The sequence below is a fragment of the Microchirus variegatus genome, assembly GCF_963457635.1.
Source record: "Microchirus variegatus genome assembly, chromosome: 3".
Classification (NCBI taxonomy): domain Eukaryota; kingdom Metazoa; phylum Chordata; class Actinopteri; order Pleuronectiformes; family Soleidae; genus Microchirus; species Microchirus variegatus.
In genome coordinates this window covers 20,574,838-20,591,672 of record NC_139804.1, presented here as the reverse complement: position 1 = coordinate 20,591,672, position 16,835 = coordinate 20,574,838, and the positions used below count along the sequence as shown (strand labels likewise).

Here is a 16,835-nt window from a genome sequence, read left to right as displayed (position 1 = left end):
TGCAAAGAAGATGCACACAAAAGAGGATTTCATTGAAATAAGAAGTTCAACCATTACTTGAATTTAGAAAAAGCCACTACAGGTCTGACATAAACACAATGTGTCTCATGCAAGAGCATTTCTGCACATAAATGAGATTGGATCACTCTAATTAACAGCATTCCAAAATTGCCTTCCTCTTCTACTTCTTCTTCTTCCATTTACTTTTATTCACAAAAATGTTTCATATCAGTGCCATCTAACCACTAAGTGGCTCCTGCAGTAAGTGTAGTTCAGACTCACATTTGACCACATTCTCAATGTCACTGGGGTCCTGCAGGATCTTAGACAGGCCATCGAGCAGCATGGAAGCTTTGCTGTAGCGGTAGGCGATATCCTCCGTCTGCTTGAACATTTCGTCAAGAGCTGCTGACTGAACCTGACGCGCACACACACACACACAGACAACAGTATGTTGGGCTAACGTCTACAAACAATAAGTCTGTTCACACTCAAGACAGTTTTTACGTGTCTGACTCTCACCATCTCCACAGCCTGATTGTAGATGAGCTTTTCTGCTGTGACACTGTTGATCTCATCCACAAATCGCTGCTTATCAGAGAAGAAGTTGTTGAGTTTGTCTGTCAGTTGCCGGCAGAGGGAGATGCAGGTTTTGTAACGCTCATTCAGATTCTTCACCACTGAGAGGAGGAGGGAGAGAGAGTAAAGTATTTTTCACAAACTTCCCTCTGAATGTTTACAGACAAAGAGTTTGAGAGCGTCTTTCTCTTCAGGTTTGAGATTGAGACTGACATGTCCTTACCCTGTTTGACAGCAGTGGAAGGATTGAGTTTGGCTGATTTAATCTGAGCCTTGGCCAGATGGAGGGAGGAAGCAAGAAGCTGCGCTGCCTTCATGTAGAGAACCAGCTGCTCTACCTGCCTGTAGAGGGCAGCACAACCACAGTGTATTAGAAGCACTGCAGCAACCACACTGGACAAAAGGCTCACTGAGGATACATGATGTTATTAATTGCACTACATGAAGTCAGAAGACACTCTGGTCATTCCTTACCCCCACTCTTTGCTGAGCTGGCTAATCTGGTCCACAACCACACTGTCTTGAGGAGGGTAAAGGGAGGCCGCCGACATGCCAATCTCCGTCCCTCCGGCTCGAACGGCCGCCATCTCCAGGACGCAGTCGGTGAAGGAAAGCATCATACGCAGGTGCATCAGAGTGTCGGTATGCTCACGCTGCACCAGAGCATTACAAAAAAAGAGATTTTCAATGCTGTTAGCATAACCAACTTCACTGTTAAGTGAATAGACCAATCTAAAATTGATAGTCTTCCAGTTGTAAAAGTGGATGGAAGTAGCAGGGGCGACTCCACTGGTTGCAAAAAGAAGTCAGTTTGAATGAAGGAAAATTGGCCCAATTCTCACTTGATTTATTACTTCAGTAGACATTTTCCTGAGGAGATAATGATCTCAATTGCTAGTTTTGAAGTCCTCTTCAGTAGAGCTTAATGTCAATTGTGTGATTGTGTGATTGACAGCTAGTATCATCCAACAGGTGCCTGGTTGCCTGGGACATCTCTGAACAAGGTTGTTTTTTTTAAATGATATGGTGCTGATCAAATCATGAAACTTCACAAAGGAAATTGGTTTTGTAAGTGGACGACAACGTCCACGTCTGTGGCTAAGTAATGGGTGAAACAATTTCTTAATTATTAATTAAGCGTTGCAGACTTCTCTCTCACCTCCATAAGAGTCTCCTCAGGCAGTTCAGGTGCTTCAAAGGTGATGAAACCTTCCAAACTTGGAGGGGAAGTCCCATACGGTACATAACGCAAACTGCTTGGTCCCGCCTCTGCCCCGTGAACAATTTGCCCACCTCCAAAACATCCTGGTGGAGAAGAGCCAATGGTCATGCCTGGAGGGGATCCAACATGGACCCGACCACTGGTGGAGCATAGTGAGCCAGCCGAACTGTTGGACCCCACTGAGGAAATGGAACAGATTGAGATATTAACTAACCTCTAATGCAGAAACACAGAACTGCTGGCTGTTAAAACATTTGCTAATTTGCTTGCACACTAGCTGCTCTCATGTGAATGGTGCTCACCAGAGGTGGTACGTGGCCGTGTGCACAGGTGGCTGCAGGTGGGAGGAGTGCTGCTTTTAGGCGGTGAACCAACAGTGAAAACAACTGCGCGGGGACTTGGTGACCCACCATGAGCAAGCCCGACTGGACCTGCAGGGGCTGTGGGGATAAGAAATATTTCCTTGTTAGTAATAAAGTCAGTGTGGTACTGAGAACAGTTTAGATTGTGTTCATTAATTATATTTTTTTATATGGAAGTAGAGACAGTAATCATCCCAAATAATGACAAAATGACTGAACTACAGTAAACTGATACCTGTGTCCATGGGTCGCTCTGTGTTTAAGCTCTCGGTGCTGCCCTGATATGCTTGCCCACCCAGAGTGATTCTGACTGGATGCTCAGACAGACGACCTGTGCTGACCGACCTGCAGAGAAACCCAAATCAACATCAGCACAACATCAACGGGTATCATTCGTTGAGAGAACCACAGATGAGAGTCAATGTAGTACACAGATCCAAACTTTTCACCTATTCAATGATGACATTCTTACAAGGTTTAAAGTCTCCAATTATAAGTGACAGAGATTGTGTTCCAGACATGTGTGTTAAAGAAATAAAGTGGAGTCCCATCAGTGAGTCCTACCTGCCAAACGTCCGACTGGCCTCAGGGGCAGCTGGCCGTCCAGTGAGATAAGGGCTGCTGAAGTGGGCACACATATCCCTGACATCTGCTAATGTCCTGGTGGGCGTAGGGCTGTCCGCCAGGGCCATTAAGTTACAGGACGCTTGTGTTTTAGGAATTTTGAATGGCGCAGAAATTATCTGGGGAAAAAAATTATAACAAAAAGCTTAACTTAAGTAACAGACATATTTGTGGTTTTAGATATGGGACGTCTACAAACTTGCCAAATACTGCACTCACCTTGGTGGGAGAACCAATAATGGTGGGCAGCGGAGACTTCTGCAGCCAGTCAGACATACGGGGGGAGGAGCCCAACAGTTTGGTTGGGGAGGAGCCAAGGTTGGCTGGTCGGCCAAGCTGAGGGGAGTGACTACACGAGGAGGAAGAAGGATGAACGGGGTCTGACAGCTGCTTGTGGAGCTTCTGTCTGGTCTGGTAGAACTCAGTCAAGGTAGGGGCACTCTGGAGTCGAGCCCCAAGCAGCTGAGAGGATGGAACAGGGGAACCTGGAGAGGATAGAGAGAGGAACTTGTGCGTAAACAAACTATCAACCAAAAACTGATCATACAGTGCAGTTGAACTCAACACTATCCCTATACTAAGTATTAGTGGAGACACTTTTATGAGCTTTTTTTTTTAATCACAAGGTCTGGTTTTAACATGTGTACTTACAGAGCCAATGCTTCAACTTATACATGTTAATAGGTCTTGAACTTAGACATATTACATGTGTTCAGACCTGAACTCAGAGCTATACACTTGTGATCCCATCACTCAGAACAGATGTTAATACCAAAGTCTGAACAGGGTCAAAGTCTGGTTGTTTGGGTGACTGTCCAAACAAATGGACAAAGTGCTGTTGTCTGTCTGTCTCCTCCGCTTTCCAAAATGGTCACTATGAAAGCCAACCTCCTGACACAAACATTGTAGGAGGTGTAAAATATCTGAAGTGTGACTGTAACCACAGCGTCAGAGACACGGACCTTGGCCCATGGTGACTCATATACTTTGGGGACATTGTGACGCAGAAAATAGACTAAAAACAACTCCTTACTGCAAACAGTGGTAAGGCTGCTTGATTTCAAATGTAATTTTAATACAGATAAGTTAAGCATTTAGGTTTTACAGTGAGCAGCTGAACGTTTGTATATGAACTTACCTCCTGAGGAGCTGCGGCTACGAGGCTCGTGGTTCTGCATGTGACAGCAGCATTGACCCAGCTGCTCAGGGATGGTGCCCACTGCAAACAGATTTGAAAATGTGACCGTTAAGATAAGTCCAATTCATGCCTGGAAGTTTTTACTGAAAAACCAATGTTTTGGAGACATGATCTTACCAAGAGGTGAAGGAGAGTATGGCCGGGAACTGCCAATGGAGAGGCGTCGTCCTACTGTTTGAGGAACATCTCCTGAGCTGGGGGACCCTGAGACCATTTTGGGGAACCCCATTGGACTAGTGTTGGAGCGCCTCACTGTGCCAGGCCTATAAAAACCACAAACACAAACAAAAAAATTATAACATCAAATGAATCTAATTTTCGTAGAAGGATTTACCAGCAGCCTGCTGCCAGAAGTGAAAGACCACAAAATAGATTTGAATCCCACAGAAACACTGTATGTGCGTGAGCATTGCTCATTTGCACATTTTAAATTGGTCACAAAATATATTTGGCACAAACACAGAATATAGTTCATCTAGATTTACTTCTGCAATTAGACTGTCAACATTACATTTCAGTAAAGTAGCAGATACAAATATATAAAGTGCTTTGATCAATAGGAAAAAAAAGCTGCTTTCAATGTTTCAAACATTCTCCTGCTGTAACCAACTCAAGCAATCTCTCCACTGCATTTGTCATTATGTGACCCCAGTTCAACATGAACATTATTTTCATTATGAAAAATTACAAGAGTGGGAGATCAGGTGAAAATAATTTAGGTTAGTTAACAATGAGCTGCATAGGAACTTCATGGACTCACTGAGAAGTGAAGAAAAAACATTACCAATGTGATCAACAAGAAGTATCCCACTTCCTAAATGAGGATATGGTTATAGGGCATTACTTGTACAGCATTATTAACATTTTTACAGTAACAATGTATGAAAATCTATAACTCTTTAAATCGTTTCCATAGATTTACTGTATCTTTTCTGAAAAGACTGACGTTCAGAAACACAACAAAAGCAGAGCAACGGGTGCAGGATGAGACTGTGGGTTATCATTAACTCCCATGGCTGCACACAGACTGACGCCTCAACTCTGCACTTTTAACATTAATATCAACATTACATTGATCCTTATCTTGAGAGCTACATCCTCGACACACGGTTTTAAATGAAAAAAACAAAACAACCACCAGAACATGAGGCCAAATACAAGTCAGGACAATAATACATCAGAATAATAAAGACATTAGCAGCACAATACAAATGATTAAAATCCACATTACCTCTTCTTTCTCCTTTCAGACAACAGAGTGTAAGTACAAACAAGAGAACTAATCTGCCTGTGAAAGCATCTCTCTTCTGCCTAACTGGCTGCTTTGTTCACAAAAAGATGTTTAAAAAAAAAAAACAATCACACCTAACAACCGACTGAGAGGGCACAAACTCAGGCTGATGTAATTACAGACCAACTTTATTGGCTGATGAAACAACAGCCTGAGGTTTCATTACATATGTCACTCCTCCTAATTCATTCCAAACTGATTTATACATGAGTCACACATTGATAGTTCAGTCTGGACTTGTATCACTGGAAGCTCTTACCTGGGGGAGCCGTAGAGTGTGGTAGTCGGGCTGCTAGAAAGGTTCTGCTTGATGCGCTGGTAGTTGCGGACCTGGGTGGGAACAGGGATGGGGGTGGTCTCTGTCCGTGGGGACACCATGGGGGTCTGTCCTGGTGTGGGCTGTGGTTGCCTGGAAGGAACGAAGGGGGACATGAGTTCAGTCAGATAGTCCACTCAAGTCTGCTGATGGTCCCATTAAATGATATACATTTAAATCTAAAAGAAAAATCTTCATGTGAATAGGTCTTTGTTTACTTCAGACTAGAGGCAGACTAAAAGGAACTAAGCTTAGCCTAGATCATGTGGGCAGTCAGTGGGTGAAAAAAGGGGGCTGGACTTTCATGTAAACAAAATGATAGGACCAATCAGCCTCAAGCTGCACAGGCTGGGGGCTGGACCAGAGGCGGGGCAAGCCAACAGCACATGTTCTCTGTATACTGTAGACACAGGAGGGGAAGTGAAAAGAGGCCCAGCTTCATTTGCATTCCTTTGTTATTCTGGAGGAGACAAAATGTTCTTAAACACAAAGTCATCACCGTGTCACCACAGTGGACCTCTGCTTACATACAGGAACAAAGAAAAAATAGGAGGAGAGAGGGAAATGGCTGTTACAGCGGAGAACCACTTGGAAACCAGTGTTATGTAATGATATGGAACCTGGGAGGGTCTACTGGGGAAAGACGACAAGGACACGTGAGCCAAAGACAAGCCCAGACAAAGAACCAAAAAGCAGTTGGTTTGTGTAGTTCTGAGACGCACTGTAAACTAGACCATGTGCTGTTCACTCAACACTAAAAGACATTTGATACTGCAACTTAACATAATGGAGGCTATTTGTCTCTAGGTTGTGAAAAGATTTATTGATTTCAGCAGAGGCTTATCATGGAGTTGAACATTGTTCTCTCTCGTTAAAAGAGACTGAGATTTGTAGGTCAGTGCACTGTTGTTTGAAAAGAAAGACGCAGATGGAAAATGGAGAGAGAATAGATCTAGAGTGAAATCAGCCGTCTCTATACTGACCTGGTTGTTACCAAGCAGCCCCAGAGAGGGGGATGGTATAACACCCATTTCATCGTAAAGCTTCTGCTTATCCTGCTCCCTAATTTGCTTGTCTTGTCTGGCTTGTATTTTTTTCTTATCTCTTGGCTTTCTTAGCAATGACTGAATCTATCTTTCTTTCTGTTCATCTTCCTCCGTCCAATTCTTCTTCCCTGACACTAATCAATACAAGACACACAGGTCACAGTGGATGAACAGGGTTGTGAATTGAGAGTTGTTGATTTGCATGCACCTCTAAATTGCATGGGGCAAATCCTATAATTAGAAAAAAGAACAGGTTATTCGTGTGTCAATGGTTAACAATTTATGAAAGCAGCAGTGAGTTATTTAATGGAAAAAGCCGTTAGAAAGGTAGAACAGGGCGGGAGGAAAACCGTCAAGCATTAACAGTTCAAGCAGGGTGAGATAGACAGGACCTGTTTGGCTTGAAGTTATTTACACCTGCAGAAAGGAAAGAGTAAGGTAGACGAGGTTTCACACAACCTCTGTCAGTTCTGGAACTATACAACACCAGAAACAGCAGGGGAAACTACTGGACATGAGAACGTGTAATATACTGTATATGATGACTATTGTTGTGTTACTAAAATTACATAGGACTCATTCATCATTCATTATGACCACTGTCGCGCTGGAAGGGACTTATTTTCGTGACTTAAAGTGTCTTTGTGTTTAAGCAAAGAAGTAGGTATAAACCTGTGGGATTTGTGGTGAATGTAGACAAAAATTGTTGAATCATGCCAGCTTTATAGTTCCAGTGTGCTGCTGTGAATTGTGACTGGGGTGTTTTTAGTCTTGGTTATCAGGTCCACACTGATCTTTCATCTTACAAATAAATCATGACATTAACAAACATAATTGCTTTTTAAGGCCCTGCAAAAACCCTCAAGGCCCCAGAGTCAGAGATATCAAGTGATATATGCATATACATGCCACTTAAATTTTACCTAAATTTGAATGTATAGCCAAAACACATAATGAAGTACATGGCAATGATGCAGCGTATAAAAATGGAGAAACTGTAAGTAGGCAGAACAACAATGAACTCTAAAGGTGAACTGTGGAGTCAGTATAATGAGTACTGAGGGTAAAGTCTACTAACTGTGGTTTGCACAGGTCTTGTTGTGAGTTGACCAACACAGCACAGCGAGGCATAATAACAACAGTTACACTTTTCAGATAGCGTGTGAGGCTATTGTTATCCCGCAGCCCTTGGTGGGTCAGGTGCTGTTTTTATCACAGCACCATCGTGTTGTTTGTCTCAGGTATGATGCAGATTTCAGGGTGTGTTAATGGAGTGCGAGTGTGAGCAGAGATAAGGCTGTGCCTCTGGTGGTCAAAGAGTCAGAAATAGCAACATGAAGAAACAAAGAAGGGAACATAAACACACAGACACACTCAGTATTCTGCCACACTTCCATTGCATACACAGTCTATTTTCCACAATGACTTTTGTCAACACTGGTGAACTGTCCAGGGTGCACCCCGCCTATCGCCCTATGTCAGCTGAGATTGGCACAACTCCCCCTGCAACTCTCATGTGGAGGACAAAGAGGTAGAAGATGACTCTTGTCAACATCTATGGATTTTTATGACTACACAGTCACAAATTAGTTCTATTTCATCTATTTCAGTCTGCCTTCTAATGGACTATGGATGGTTAATCCCTCAGCGCAGTGGTTCCCGAAATGACCTCCGAACCCCAAAATAACAGTCCTGGAGACTTTCATGATCCCAGCAGGTGGCTGAAGGACACAAAGGACATTGATTTGAGCTAGTTGGCTAAAAAAAATACCTATGTTTTCTATTGTGATCTGAACTGACCTGCTGCAAATAACACTGTAGCTTATCTGTCACAATGACTATGGGGTGATGTGGGTTTAAAGGGTTGATTACATTATGCACTGTATCATACTCACCCTCCACACATAAGGAACTCGCTGGAAGGCCTCCGACCAGCTCCTATCGGTTGGTCATCTAAGGGAGAAAAGGAGATCAGGGATGATGAAAGAGTCACAAATGTGTAAATCATCCGTAAAAGCTGATTGAAACAGCACTTAAAATGTCACCGACACTGCCAGAGCTTTTCACTCTGTCTATTGTCAGTGTGGAGGACGAGCAGGTGTGTTCGTGTTGCAGCAGGTGCAGAGCACAAGGATTCATTTTACCAGTGACTTGGGTGAATATGTGCGTGCCTCCCCTTTGTGGGCTGCAGTCTTCAATTACAACATGAAATGCTTAGCAGCTGTCTAATTTACAAGCTGTGGATTTAGTGACATGTGCTAAGTGAGTGTGTGTGAGCATGTGTGCTGCTGGGAGTGAGTGAATGCAATTTCTCTATGTCTGCATACAAGTCTATGTTGTATAAAACAGATGTCAGAGCATATCTATCCATTGATCTGTTGGACGTGTACATGCAAGTTTTTAGTTAGGTTCATACACTACTACATTTTTGTTTTAAAAAGTCATCAGCTACTTTGTTTTCATTTTCCAAACTATATCACAATATAACTACACTCCACCAGAGTTTTGAAGCCTCTAATCCAGTCACTTTTGGAAATGCTGCGAGCTCCATTTTAGTGTGAAAACCACAAGGCTGCTTTTTATTCTGGATGGGCAGAAACAGAAGCATTTGAAAGCAATGACACAGTCACGAGAGGTTGCTTCTTGAATAGTTCTCATTAGTCAAGACTCCATGATCAGCACTGCACAAAAGGCACCATTAACACTATCTGCCTCAGTTTCCCCATCTCATTAGTCTAATAAAAGAAATCCTGCACTTACTTATGACGCTGAACAACTGTTGTTACTTGTCTTGCAAACAGTGCAATGGAAAAATGTTCTCTTTACACAGGCACATGCATGTCTACTGTATGTGAATGGTCATGTGATGTACACTTACCAGCCACCTTAACTTAATTAAATGTAGATAGAAAACATGGTAGTATGGATGTAGCCTCTATGTACTGTGTTGTACTTGACCTTTAGAGGAATGGTATTTTATCTCATATCTTATAATGCATTGATTTCAAATGACACAAACCACGTGAGTTGTATGAATAGACTGTCTGATTACACTTACAACTGTCAATAGAGATGTTGGGCACCAGGACAAAGTCGTCAGTGTCGCAGGACGAGTTCTTACTGCTGGTGCTTCCTGCAGACTCTTTGGACAGCTGAAGGAAGTTAGGAGGACCGAGTGGAGGGGATGAAAGACCATCTTCTGCGAGAGTCTGCATGTCTGGGAGAGACTGTGTTTTCACAGGAGGAGAGAGACAGAGGAAAACGTTGTAGCACGGGTCCTGATTGATGCAATGTTAAGACATCCTGGCAACACTGTGCTGACTTGTCAAGTTAATGAAATCACATCATTACAGAGAAAACTGACATGCTGAGAAAGTGACTCAGCCTGTATTCCCACCACTGCTGCGAGATGAGTTGTGCCACTGAGAGATTATTTTAACTAGCAGCACCGCTTACACTAGCAGAGATTGTAGTAGACACATTAGTGACAGCTGAGCCAGCAGGGAATACATTAAGAGCTGTTTGCAATGGTGACTTTTTAAAAATTATTTGTATTTATATTTTTCATACATACACAATAGTTGTAACCCCCTCTAAATGAGGATCTTACATTATAAAGAAATATCAAACTCACAGGAGGAGAGTTGTATCGGATGCACGGCGAGCTACCACAGGAACAATCCGTCACTGTGTTAGAGGCGCTGGGAACCGGCACTGGACACGCTGTGGTCAGTAAATACACAGTAGTCGTGTTTTCAGGTTGAACAACAAAACATAAGCATAGACACAAGCATAGAGTGCGTTACATGTTGCTCGGGAGCGACTTACATTTTTTAATGGTCGATGACGGCTCCAGGAAAGGATGGCTAAAGAAGGCGTCTGCAGAAAGAGGAGTTTCAACACAAAACATTAATACCAAAATTGATATTTATCATATATTTGGCATGTAAGTTTTTAAAGGCATCCCTTTTATGTAAGCACTCACCAAAGTCCATCCTATCTTTCTGATTCCTCTGCAGTAATCCAAGTAGAAGGTCATTAAGCTGTGGTGAAGCTTCTCTTGGGATGCTGGGTAACGAGATCAACGAGAGCAAGGAAACATTAATGTGTTTTTCAAAGATGCCCACAGCCTGTGTCAAATAAGAATCTAGAAGTAAGAAATAAGAAGAAAGTTCACAGCATGTCACACTGTGCCAGAAATGTCTAAGGAAATACAACGTATTGCTGCCTGCAGACCAGGCCATTATCCGGCCAAAAATATCTTGATTGTCCTCAAAGAAAAAAAAATAAATGCACACAAATGTGTATAATGAAGGCCAAGGATAGTGAGATTCACCTGCTACTATTACACCTCACAGAAGATGAGACTGGGTTCAGTATCTGTATCTGAGTGCTATATTAAGTTACTGCAAAAGCAGATCAAATGAATCAGCTCTTACTGCTACTGCTGCTGCTGCATCTCCACATTAAAAGGATTTCAGTCACAGAACACAGGCAAGTGCAAGGTGTCAGTTAGTTTACCACTTCCTGGGACAGGTCAAGGGCTGGGGTGCCCCCGAGTAAGGCATTTAATCCCCATTGCTCCCCGGGCACTAAAAAGTTCAGCTCCTGCGCCCAGCTAGAGTGTGTTCACTACTGGTGTGTAAGGATGGGTTAAATGCAGAGGTCAAATACACTATCATTAATGGGTGTGTGTGTGGAAAGACTACTATTTCTAACTCTAGCTCTCTTCCCTGCTCCTGTTTCCATCTCAGGTTTGTTACTCGTTTTTTTGAGGATGGTTCTTGCACACACTCACATTTCTGTTTGATAAATGTTGGAGATTTAATTTGATGAGCTGTCATATTGCTGGCCTCAACTCATGCAATCACAACTCTCAATCACAGAGGGTAGAACAGAGATGAGAGGAGAGTCAATAGACAGTGTAACTTACATAGGTTGTAGACTCTTGTTCTTCTCATAGAACATCCTCAGATCTTGGGGACTATTGGCCTGAACAAATTAAGATACAAATTATCAAATGTAATGATACAGTAGTCTACAAAACATTTGTCACAAAACTTAAACAGGATTTACCTGGAATGGTGGCTTGCCGACCAAACACTGGTAGATGACTGTCCCTATGCTCCAAAGGTCGGCCTTGGCGTCATAATTCTGGGACATGATGACCTCTGGGGCCTGGGAGGACAGAGGTAACAGGTTAGGCTCTACTGTAATTAGACGTATGCTTCTATAACATACTGCTGGCAGAGCACACACAAACACTGACCATGTACATCGGTGACCCGCACAGTGTGGCAGCCATCATGTTGCTCTGGAGATATCGTGCAAAGCCAAAGTCAGCTGCAGGGAAAAAAAAACACAACATACACCAGTACCAGTCAGTATTAGTGTTATTATTACCAGTAACACAAACCACCATTGTTGGAGAGTGAAGAATACCTGGGTGGCAAACACATGAACTCAAAACAAAGCTGCGACTGTGGTGAGACAGCCAGCACACCTGTCAAGAATGTATTAATTACAGTAGTCCAGTTGCCAAAATATGATGTTTGGAGTGTGGACAGTCAAGGTTTTGTTAACAAAACATACGTACACATACACAAATAAAATGCTCTCTTCCATGGCCAGTGCACCTTTCAGAATGGATAGATGCATGACACCATTTCAATAACAGCCACCAAACAATATTACAGCTGGACCAACACAGTCGGTAGGTATACAAGCCAATTAAATCAAGGATCTGTTTTATAGCTTCAAACAGATCTCACAGGGAGTCACTGCTCCACAGAATATTTGCAAGCCAGTAATGTCTGCATGACTCTCTTACCTATTTTGACGCGAATGCCACTGATGTTTGACCTCTTGCGTCCAGCGTAGGATAGCAGGATATTTTGTGGTTTCAGGTCACGATGGATGATTCCTTTGTTGTTGAGGATACGCATGGCCGCAGCGATCTGCTGAAGGAACACTCTCAGTGTTTCTTCTCTCAGAGTACCCTTGGCTAAAAGAGGGGAGACAACAAAATGACTGTCACTCAAAATTAAGATCAAAATGTCATTGTCTGTCATTGTCTGTACACATGTGCTTATGCTAATGGAACAACAGCTGGGACCACTTTTGACATGTTCCTGCTTCCTGAAGCCTGGATTACTGTCTCAAAAGGTAGTCTAAAGGTCTTTCTCATTCTCAGACATGAAGTCCAGAAAAAGGAGAAAAGGAGAAAGTCCTTAATATGCAGGTGAGGAGTGGCACCCAGCATGTTCTGCTGGAGTTTTCACATGGACAAGTATGGGCATTATCCAGAGAATATTACTAGAATACAGTAAAATGTTCAGGCCAGGAATCGATGCCGACTTGAATTTAGCAGAATTTAGGAGCACACTCCTAAATTCTGAAAGAAGCTATACTGAGATGTCCTGTGCTTCTGCAGTGACATGATGAGGGTATTAGCTAAAAATGGTTTTCTACAATCAAGAAAAAGTACTTTACCTCAAAAGTGTATAATTAACATATTACAGTAATAGGGCCTATTCCCCAGAGGGAGTTAACTAACGCCTAATCCAATGTAAAACGCACTCTCTCTCTCACGTCAGCTTACCAACAATAATCTGGGATTTCAGCTGTTCTTAGCCCACAACAGTGGACTAATTTGCTGACACACCTGACACTGCTGTAACTACCAGCCAAATCTTTTATAAGCCAGATCTCATTATATAAGGAAAATACGGTCAGCAGAGTTCAAAGGCCTGCGAAACACCTTGTAAAACACAGAAGCCAGCCACTGATAAGAACATCGTTCGAGTGACTGATGAGTCCAGGATGGGGAGCCAGTAGGGCAAAAAACACTGTTAACGGTGTAAACACAAATCCACTTTGTGTTAGATCCACAGCTATCAGTGTCACACCACCAGAGACTGCTGGACGTGCCTTTTTTCTACGTCTGACCATAACCCACTCTGTACACTGCATGAAATGTGGGACAGCTCCATTAAGCAAACATTCAGTGAGATAAGGAAGGCAGTTCCAGCAGCACAATCAGTGCTTCTAACCATCCGTGTTTGATTATCTAAGAGATTTATTGGCAAACAGCCATTTATATGAAGGGATTTGAGTTTGCAGCATGGGAGCAGTGGGGTGAGCTGGGGACAGTGTGTGATGGGGCTGGAGGCCTCTTCAACATCAAGGTCTCACCACGCTTTCTGAAATCCATGCTTGTACACTATCCACAAACTGACAAAATCTCCTTTCCTGCCTTGCAGCTATAAAATCATGGCTCTCTCAGACCTTTCTTTAATTCACTGATGAAAAGTCTGAGGCAATTTTATTTGGTGCACTGAACTCTGTCTGGAAATCTCACACAGGTGACAAGAAATTCATCTTTGATTCTAAACTCTCTTTTGATGAGCAGGCTAAAGGTGTTCCTCAACTCAAAAAGATCTCCAAAACAAAGCAACCACTCATCTCCAAAATACAATGATTGTATTAATGATTTATGTATCCTCGACTTGACACTGCTACTCGGCTAATCACAATATGAGCACATCAGTCCTGTCCTTGCTTCCCTTCACTGGCTCCTCTTGAGCTTACATAATGATTTAATTATTATTTTTACTTCCCTTTAAAGCTTGAAATAGTATCCTTGATCTCAATGGTTGGGCAGGTACATGCCAAATTAGTTCAACAGTTGGAGCCTTACTGGTTATTCTAAAATCTGATCTTGTTATGTGGCACTCTCCTATTAATATTGCAAAAACATATCCCTACCATCTAATAAATAACATCTTAAAACCTTGTAATTTACTTTTGAGATTATTTAATCTGCATACATTTAGATTTTATTGACCCCACATAGGAAATTTCTAACTTCATAGATATTTTAAATGTGTTCTTACATTGTTTTGTCTGATTAATTTGTTTTTAATTATATATGTGGCCACATACTTTTAATCAACTGTTTCTTTGACTTGAAATACTTTTGCTACTTGTTTTATGGCAGTTGGCATCCATAATGTTGCCTTACAGGCTTGTTTTGTTTCCTCATTCCTCCCATTTCTCTTTTACATTAAAGCGTTAAGTGCTTTGTAACACCATGAAGAAAAGTGCTATATATGCTACTACTTAAATTCATACTCAGTAATGGTCCTCATCCACGTGGTCACACATATTGTGCTACACATAGACGACAGAATACAGGTATATGCCACCTGTCATGGACATGGGTGAAGGACACAATTTTTTGTCTTGCAGAAAGAGAAATTATTAATAGCATTTCGCATTTAGCTAAAGAGCGTTCAAGAGCGTTCATTGAATTCACCACATGTGCAGCTTGCAGCTAAAGGCTCTGGTAGACCACTTACAAATGGACCTTGAGTTTAGACGCTTTTCATAATTAAATGTAAAAATCCTACTAGAGAATAAAATCTCAATTTCCTTTAGTGATCATTCCTTGTAATTTCAATGTAAAAAAAAAATATATTTTTAATTTTAGCTTTGCGTGGCCTTACCATATTGATACAAACATTTTCCATAGTATACACTGCTTAAACAAACATGAAACTTGGCATTCTGGTTTTACTCTATTGCAACTTTACACCCTAGATGTCAGAGTGAGACATCCTTCACCCATGACATCACTGACAACAGCAATGGCTACACCTCAGTGGTAATGCAAAACTAGTAACTGTAACGCTACTGTCACGGAAGATATGATTGCATGAGCTTATGTCTTCTTCTTAATGTAGTGTTCCACTGGAGACGGCCTGCTATGTAACAGCATTTAATTAAATCTATATGTATAAATCTATATATTCTCATTTCACTGACTAGACCAGAACAAGGACTGAATAATTAGTGTTGTGTGTACAGTACGCAACAGCGTTTGGACTATTTGTCCATTATTTTTATTGCTATTAGAGGTTTTTCACCGTGCTTCCAAACACCACTTTCTATTATATGTCCATTAGGCACCTTTTACCCATCAACTAGAAATGATGACCTTTGTTATAAACTATCACAATGATAAACAGTGTGCTGATGAAGAGAGGGAACTCTTTGTGCAAAGCAGCAGTGGGTCCCACACACACAGCCCCCACATAGAAATCCTCAGAAACACACAGGCCAGCTCTCTGTCTCATACACATGCATGCAGACACACACACTCATACTCTCTAACGTTCTCACATAATACAGACTCTCAATATTTACACTTACTATCCATCACACATGGATAATACATGTGCAATCACACACATAATCCACAACTCTCCCTTCATAATAACTGCAGTCACATGGATATTCCTCATCTGCAACATTAGTTACTTTGTGTTGATGAACAATAATGTGAGTGTGTGTTTTGTGTGTACTTGAATTTGTTACCTATTTATGATCTTTTCTGACATAAACACTGACCTTGTCAGAACCAAGTGGTCCTCATGGAAACCAAAACTTTGTGGTTACGTAAATTCAGAGTTAGGCATAAACTGGTTATGATTAAGGTTAGGCATAAAGCTTCTCGTACTAAATGGATTAGGAACATGAGGAATAGCTGTGCGAACTAATGCATGTGTGTTTGTGCATATGTGTGTGTAAGAGCCAAAAAGGTATGATGCTTACCTTGCAGATAATCAGCGAGATCACCTCCATTACAGTACTGTGTGTGGGAAGACATACATTGACTATCAACAATTACATTTCAGATTAAACAATGTCCAAAGAGAAGCACAGTCACTTGAAACAGGCATGTATGTTAAAATGTGTCTGTGTTTGCCAAAACCCTAGGTCAGATTATAGCAGTCTCGTCGGTTAATCTGCTGAACAGCAAATTTAACTGCTGAAGTGCAGTTACTTCTCATGGGGGACAAGAACAGATGGATAAGGTTGGTGTGGTGTGTTACGAAAAAGTAAAATACTTGGAACAAATGACGTCAAATTGTATCTTTAATAAATAAATAAATCATGCCGACTTAGATACTTTTTGAAATATTATCAAAGTGCTGTACTGCAGAGATCCTCAAACTCAAATCTAAACAAGATTTCACTGAAAGACTTTCGTGGAACCTGATTCCTAGAAAACGGAGGGGTGTATTTTTACTGAGTAACTTGAGGTTGGGTAATGGTTTGTTTTCAATCTTGCAGCCAGCTGGGAGTGCAGCAGCAAAAAGAGTAGAGAGAGTGCTGGGGACGGTGCCAAGAGTG

At 41.8% G+C, this 16,835-nt stretch overlaps 1 protein-coding gene across 1 annotated transcript in view; it reads right to left on the bottom strand.

Moving 5' to 3' along the window:
- The window catches only part of ulk2 (unc-51 like autophagy activating kinase 2), a 32,135-nt gene that overhangs the window by 597 nt on the left and 14,703 nt on the right, over positions 1 to 16,835 (bottom strand). Inside the window, exons 5-26 of the mRNA XM_083886312.1 lie at positions 16,254 to 16,290; positions 12,469 to 12,642; positions 11,908 to 11,981; positions 11,715 to 11,816; positions 11,572 to 11,630; positions 10,624 to 10,706; positions 10,467 to 10,517; positions 10,273 to 10,361; positions 9,697 to 9,865; positions 8,534 to 8,591; positions 5,536 to 5,685; positions 4,103 to 4,248; positions 3,926 to 4,006; positions 3,007 to 3,272; positions 2,728 to 2,906; positions 2,399 to 2,508; positions 2,104 to 2,241; positions 1,739 to 1,980; positions 1,054 to 1,232; positions 803 to 921; positions 523 to 680; positions 283 to 418 (exon numbers count right to left, since the gene is read on the bottom strand). Of these exons, the coding sequence (XP_083742438.1) occupies positions 283 to 418; positions 523 to 680; positions 803 to 921; positions 1,054 to 1,232; positions 1,739 to 1,980; positions 2,104 to 2,241; positions 2,399 to 2,508; positions 2,728 to 2,906; positions 3,007 to 3,272; positions 3,926 to 4,006; positions 4,103 to 4,248; positions 5,536 to 5,685; positions 8,534 to 8,591; positions 9,697 to 9,865; positions 10,273 to 10,361; positions 10,467 to 10,517; positions 10,624 to 10,706; positions 11,572 to 11,630; positions 11,715 to 11,816; positions 11,908 to 11,981; positions 12,469 to 12,642; positions 16,254 to 16,290 (2,800 nt within the window). The remainder of the gene's footprint in view (positions 1 to 282; positions 419 to 522; positions 681 to 802; positions 922 to 1,053; positions 1,233 to 1,738; positions 1,981 to 2,103; positions 2,242 to 2,398; positions 2,509 to 2,727; positions 2,907 to 3,006; positions 3,273 to 3,925; positions 4,007 to 4,102; positions 4,249 to 5,535; positions 5,686 to 8,533; positions 8,592 to 9,696; positions 9,866 to 10,272; positions 10,362 to 10,466; positions 10,518 to 10,623; positions 10,707 to 11,571; positions 11,631 to 11,714; positions 11,817 to 11,907; positions 11,982 to 12,468; positions 12,643 to 16,253; positions 16,291 to 16,835) is intronic.